Source organism: Chinchilla lanigera, unplaced genomic scaffold (genome assembly GCF_000276665.1).
Source record: "Chinchilla lanigera isolate Chin_1 unplaced genomic scaffold, ChiLan1.0 scaffold00054, whole genome shotgun sequence".
NCBI lineage: Eukaryota > Metazoa > Chordata > Mammalia > Rodentia > Chinchillidae > Chinchilla > Chinchilla lanigera.
The window spans coordinates 5,157,973-5,164,495 of NW_004955455.1; the positions used below are offsets into that span (position 1 = coordinate 5,157,973).

General features: G+C 39.2%; 1 protein-coding gene and 1 long non-coding RNA gene across 5 annotated transcripts in view; one reads left to right on the forward strand and one right to left on the reverse strand.

Moving 5' to 3' along the window:
- LOC102028496 overlaps positions 1-5,514 on the forward strand; it is a 49,438-nt gene extending 43,924 nt beyond the window's left edge. The window contains exon 3 of the long non-coding RNA XR_001236287.1: positions 5,163-5,514. This is a non-coding gene — a long non-coding RNA (uncharacterized LOC102028496). The remainder of the gene's footprint in view (positions 1-5,162) is intronic.
- Positions 1-6,523, reverse strand: part of Morc2 (MORC family CW-type zinc finger 2) — a 39,759-nt gene extending 33,236 nt beyond the window's left edge. For 3 of the 4 annotated variants that reach the window (XM_005396286.2, XM_005396287.2, XM_013520325.1), the window contains exon 1: positions 5,527-6,523. In XM_005396286.2, coding sequence (XP_005396343.1) covers positions 5,527-5,594 — 68 coding nt within the window. In that variant the 5' untranslated portion in view covers positions 5,595-6,523. Of the gene's footprint in view, positions 1-4,663; positions 4,715-5,526 lie in introns of those variants that run through there. The other variant, XM_013520326.1, reaches the window with a different exon arrangement.

The following is a 6,523-nucleotide window of genomic DNA, read 5'->3' on the forward strand; positions in this document are numbered from 1 at the left end:
CATGACCTTGCGCTTGCCAGGCAGGCGCTTTTTTGCCACTGAGCTAAATCCCCAGCCCCTTCTTTACTATGCTCAAGATCCTGTGTACTAGTTCCCTAGTACTGCAAAAACAAAGAAAGAAATAGGGACAACTACGCTGAAAAATTAAGGTGACTTGCTAAGATAACATAAATTAAAAATGAATCTTAACATTTGTTCTCAAGCTTCCAAATAGTCATCTTTCTATCTGACTTACAAGTGATTTAGAAAGTGAATTGGTTTTCTATATTCTAACTTATTTTGAGGATTTCTATATAATTAATGCTACTGCAATACTTCTCATTTCAATATCAATCTATCTACATCTTAACACAAAGTCAACTAATCTCAAAAATATACCCCCTAGAAAAAACAAAGAGCTCAAGCGTATTAAGAATAGACTATCAACTTGCTGGGCATGGTGGCACATGCCTATAGTCCCAGCAAAGAGAGGAGGATCACGAGTTAAGTTTGAGGCCAGCCTAAACTACACCGTTAGCTCAAGGCCAGTCTAAACCACATTGGGAGACCTTAGCTCAAAAAAAAACCAACAAAACAAAAAAAGAGTAAGACTATCACTTGCATCAGATGCACTAACTTTGGAATTAAAGAATGCAGTTCCTGGCCTTTGGTAGTGAGAATAATTCTGACACCCCCTGCCATTAGGACAAAGAAACCAAAAATATAAATAACTGTATCTCAGTAATCCATATTTCTAATTGCTTTACATAAAGATGAGACTGGGCAGAGGAGAATACTAGGTACTGATCCCAAAGGCCTTTGCAGCCAGGAATATCCCCAGACCTTTTCTTTTTTGTTCATGTAAGACAAGGTCTTGCCAAATTGTCCATGTTGGGCCTAAATTTTTGACCCTATGGCCTCAGCCTTCCAGCTGGGATTACAGGTGTGCAGCACCACACCCAGCTTGAAAATGAGACATTTAGAATTCAATAGCCAATCTCAAAAAGGCAAGGTGTTTTTGTGATGATCGTTCATATCATAAAAGAGGCAATACTTAGAATCTTCTTAGATCTCCAACAGATTAATGATGGATCTTCCACATGCCAAAGTCAGTTCTAAATACTTAAAATTAGAATCCAAAACATAGCGAGTGCATAAATTCCCTTTTTCCCAAATAGTATTTCAAAAGGTACACTCATCACTACCTAGCATTTGAGACATAACGAGTAAGTATCAAAAGAAATTATTTTCTTCTTCGGAGACCTAAAGATCCTTTGCATGTGATCCAAAAAAGACCAACCAGCTGGAACAAGACTAGAGATTTTTAACGAATTTTTAACGAATTCTTTGATTTTCAACTGAGCATAGCTTTTCATTTGGGCCATAGTAGAAATAGTTCTCCAGCTTAGCATTTCCAGCGACAAATCCATGAGTAAATTAGCTTATTGTATAAGGAAAACGGTCTTCATGTTATTCAGCCTGAATTTTTTTTTTTTTTTTTTTTTTTTAGATAGGGTCTCACTATGCAGTTCAGGCTTGCCTTGAGTTCACTCTGTGGCCCAGGCTGGCCTCAAACTCACAACTATCCTCCTGCCTCAGCCTCCTAAGTGCTGGAATTACAACCATGATATAATCCATACTGAGATTACAGGTGTGTGCCACCACACCCAGCTCAGCCTGAATTTAAACCAATGAATTATTCACAAAACCACCATACATATGGGATAGTTTTGCCCAGTTCCTGTATACACTGACAATAGTTAACTGCCAAGCTGGGAAATCCTTGAGGAGCCATTTTAAATTCCAATCACTTTTAATATATTTAGCATGTGAACTTATATTTCCACACATTTATACATCCTAGAAAACAGAAGTCTCTAATTTGACAGGTTCCTCTTCATTCACCTCACCTATGGATAAACAGCCCAGGCCATCATAAAGCCAAGATTATGAAATATTTAAAGTATCAAAAGGAATAAACATAAAGAACAAAAACTGTCTTGTACTTAAGCATCCTGCTCTACCAGATCACTTAGTACAGCAAACCAAGCCATGATTATATGAAAAGAACGTGAGTCACAAAATCAATCACCTAATACCAGTAACAGAATAAAACTTTTACATGAAAACCCTGATTTGCATGATCTTGTAAAAGCAACTTCCAATATTAAAGTAAGTCACATCTCTCAGGCCTCTATCACCATAATACTGATGTTACCAAAGAATAACTGTCATCACTACCCAAACTGTAATATAGAAAAAAAAAAAAAAAATCAAGACATTTACTGTCTCTAACACATGCTCCAAAATTTACCAGGAAAATTTATCCACCTACTAACATCAAAAATCAAATTACCACTTTTGTTTATATAAATATAAAAGGAGTAACTACCATCTACTCAATTTTTCTGTGTACCATGTACAAGCTAAGAACTTTATGTTATTTGATATAATCTTCATAAACACTGTCTTATCCGATTAACCATATTTTATAAATGAAGAAACTAAGGGCTCAAGAGACTGATTTACTCACAGACAGGAAGCAGTCAAATCCAGGTCTGGTTGGCCTTCAGACCCAATCTTTTTACTAAACTACAATGACCTACCTTCCTAGCCTGGGTTGTTTGCAAGTCTACATTTAACAGGCAATAAGCAGAGTGCTATCTCTTTCATAATTCACAATATGGCAATATTGTAGATGTCCTTGGGTGGTCTTGTGTTTAACAAAACAAAGGAGAAAGCACTACAAAACCCATCTTCCCTTCTCTTACGGTGACTTAGTGATCCACTTAAACAGAGGAGGGTAATCTTCTATCATTATGAGTCATATCGTGAGAATTTTAAACATGTTTCCTCTAAAATAAACTTCTAGTCAAGTCTCTTGAAATTAGTCACAAACTCAAACTTATCTTGTTGTTCTAGCATTCACACTTTCTTCTGGTAAGGCTAGACACATTCAAAAACAGAACTTCAAAGGTTAAAGCTGTGATTCAGATTAAGAAATTACAGAGCTTCCAATAGCGGGTGTAGTGGCGAATGACTGTAATCCCAGCACTCAGGAGGATGAGGCAGAAGGTCTGGCATTAGTTCAAGGCCAGCCTGAATTATACAGTTAGACACTGTCTCAAAGAAGAAAAAACAGAAAGAAAGGTAGGTAGATTGGTTTAAAAATGACCAAAAAGAATAAATGAAAGAAAGGTAGGTAAGTTGGTTTAAAAATGACCTGCCAATCCTTTTAAACTCAAATGAACAGCTGGTTCCAATTTAATATGGGTAAGCAAGATTCACAGAAAACTCTCCATCACCTTAAAACAAATGACTTAACTGAGGTTTGCGTCTTTGCCTTGGTACTGTCCACCTATTGTCAATAAACTACAAAATAGGAGAAGATGAGAGAAATCACTTACTGTTAATGAACCACAAAATAGAGCGACAGGAGAACGAAAGAGAATAATCCCATAATCCTCCAAGTAGAGACTCAGAGATAAACTAAAATTGAAGATTCCTTAGATGAGGGGGAGCCCTTGCTTTATAAATAAAATAGGCCCTTGAAGGTAAAACTGACGAGAGTCAGCATTGCCATATGATTAAAGCGCTAAGCACTGTGACCAAATGACTCCTTTTTCTTAAATATTGGCTGCCATTAGATGGGGGGAAGCCCTTGCTTTATAAATAGGCCCTTGAAGGTAAAACTGACGGGAGTCAGCACTGCCTTATGATTAAAGCGCTAAGCACTGTGACCAAATGACTCCTTTTTCTTAAATATTGGCTGCCATTCAGCAGCTGTGTAATTCACTAGCAATCACTTCAAGCCATGGTTTCCTGAAATGTAAAATAAGAATAATCCTTAACCCATAGGTTTGCTTTCAAGATTACTTCAGACAAAGCTTAAACCAGTAACTGGCATGAAGCAGTAATTGTTCCTATTATTGTGTAAACCTTTGATGAAGTGAGAATTTTGAAATCTAGATTGTGGTCTTCCAAGGTTATCATAAAATCTGCAATTCCAAATTTGCCCTGTCATTCCAAAATTTAAAACTCAGCCATGGACACAATAGTCCATGAAGATCTAAGTGGCCTTCACTACTTCATGCTCATCCTGAACACAACCAACAAAATATTTAAAAAGGACACTGAAGGGTTCTGCCCAAGGCCGTACTACCTCCTGTGGTAAGTGACCTCATTTATGTTCCATATAAATTATCGATAAGTGTAAGAATATGTGGGGTGTGGGGGCGCACACATGTAATCCCAGCACTCAGGAGGCTGAGGCAGGAGGGTCGGTTGCAAGTTCGAGGCCAGCCTGGGTTACAAAGTGAGCTCAAGGCCAGCCTGAACTGCATAGCAGGACTCTGTCTCAAAAAGACAAAAAAAAAAAAAATTCACTTAGTCAACCTATATGTATGGTACCTTCTCTGAAATCATTTGGTTCAATAAAAAGCTTTCTAAAAAACGAAGAAACAGCCACTCTCAGAATTTCGTGATTTGAATGAAAAAACATAAAAAAATTACATCCACTATGAAATCTTAACACCTATTTTTTCCACAAAAGGCTGTGCTGTAATCCTATGTTCTCAATTGTGAAGCTGGTTGGTTTTTCAACTAACTCTGGACCACTTAAGCTATTTACCTATTCTTTAAGCTATTACCTATTCTCTAAGTACTAAAACGGTAGAATACTTACCTGTATCTCAAAAGTAACAGATGAATGTATTAAAACACTGAAGTAAAGGCCGGGCGTGGTGGTGCACGCCTGTAATCCAAGCACTCGGGAGGCTGAGGCAGGAGGATCCTTGCGAGTTCAAGACCAGCCTGGGCTACAAAGTGAGCTCAAGGACAGCCTGAACTGCATAGTGAGACCTTGTCTCAAAAATACCCCCCCCCCCGCCAAAAAAACCGCTTACATAGTTTAGACCCCACTGGATAATGTCAGAGTGGGTGTAAAAATTAACCCTAAAATATTCCAGACCAAATAGGAGTGATGGTAGCATTGTATTTCTTGAATTGCACATTTCAAGGAAAGACTTATCTAAATCAAGAGTTCAAACAATTTGTCACTTCCTGCACAAACTACACTGGATATAAGTACCAATTTCCGAGAAAGATAAAGCCAACTGTTCACTGGAAAGTATGGGTTTTTTTCTTCTCGTTATTTAAATGTTGTTGTCTTCTTTTCTTGTTAGAAACATCTGACATAAACCCAACTCTCTAGGCTGTTTTCACTAAAGAGAACCAGTTGATGCTAAATCCAACTTTTGCCCATTCGAAGAGAACTTCCTGTACTCCTATTAAGTATTGGAAATAATATGCTGACTGTGAGTCACTGAAGTTGCATCTAGAGAAATTTTGATTCAATAACTAAAATAAGAGTCTTCTGGATTAGCAACAAATATTTCACTGATCTCATTTCTTCAGTACAGAGCTCAAGACTGGTATCCAGTGATATCCCAAAGAATGAAAAAGTAAAATTTTCTGGGGAAAGGATTGCCATATTAATATCAAGGCCTGAGTTATTGGTGATCTCATTAGCACCTGTAAGATACTTACGAATTTGTGTGCAGATATTCAAAGGTTAGCTGAGCTCGATTCAGACTACTGTAATATGTGAAGGCCATGTCTGCAATGAGAGCTCCAACCTTTTACACAGTGGAACAGAATTTTCGGGACTCCGTCCAATATGAGTTGTCCCTCTTCCTTATGGACTACTGAAGCAAGTTAGCGAATATCTTTGCAGAATATATTCGGAGATATTCAAAACTGCAACTGATTTCCTCTTCAAGTATTTCTAAATCTTCTATGATATATTTTGGAAAGAACTCTGTCATAAACCTGCAGCGCCAGAGAACTTTTAGCGTTAAGTGTCGATAGTCCAATTCAATTGGCATGGAAAGATGATGGTCCTGGAGTCGCTCACGGCCGGTGATTACTTCTTCATATTAACGTTAGTTCTTCCAGCTCTTTTTTGTTGCCTTAAATTTCTTGAGCACAAATCTGATCAATCCAGAAATTTACCCACTTCTGTCATAAAACTGAACATGCACTCACGTCTTCACCACCAGCGATGGCCAGGATCCTGCAAAAGGCCCTAGATGGAAACCACGGTGGCACCCTTGGAAGGCTTAAGGCGCTAGTTCCTGTTCACCACTTACCAATCGGAAGAGGTGCTGACTTTCCCCAAAAAACCCCGAAAAGATCCGGCTTGCTGTCCCACCCCAATCTCCAGAGCAGTGGCTCAAATTCTCTCACATCCACTACTATGCCTCACAACTCCCTTGCTTAAATCACCTCATCCAGGTCGCGCCCCTCCCCCAACCTCCTGAGCCACTTCAGCCCTAGGCCCTTCTCGGGCCTCGGTCCCGTGGCCTCTCCTCAAGCAGGAGTCAGTCGCAAGTTTCACAGCGCCCAGATCGAGGGCAGAGACGAATGAACCACCCAGTCGGGTGTACCCAGGAGCTTGCAGCTGCTTTTGTCCCTCCCTGCGGAACTGGAACTCAATAACCGCAGCGCGCTCTTGGAACCATGTGCCGTCGTTGCCGCTGCCGCC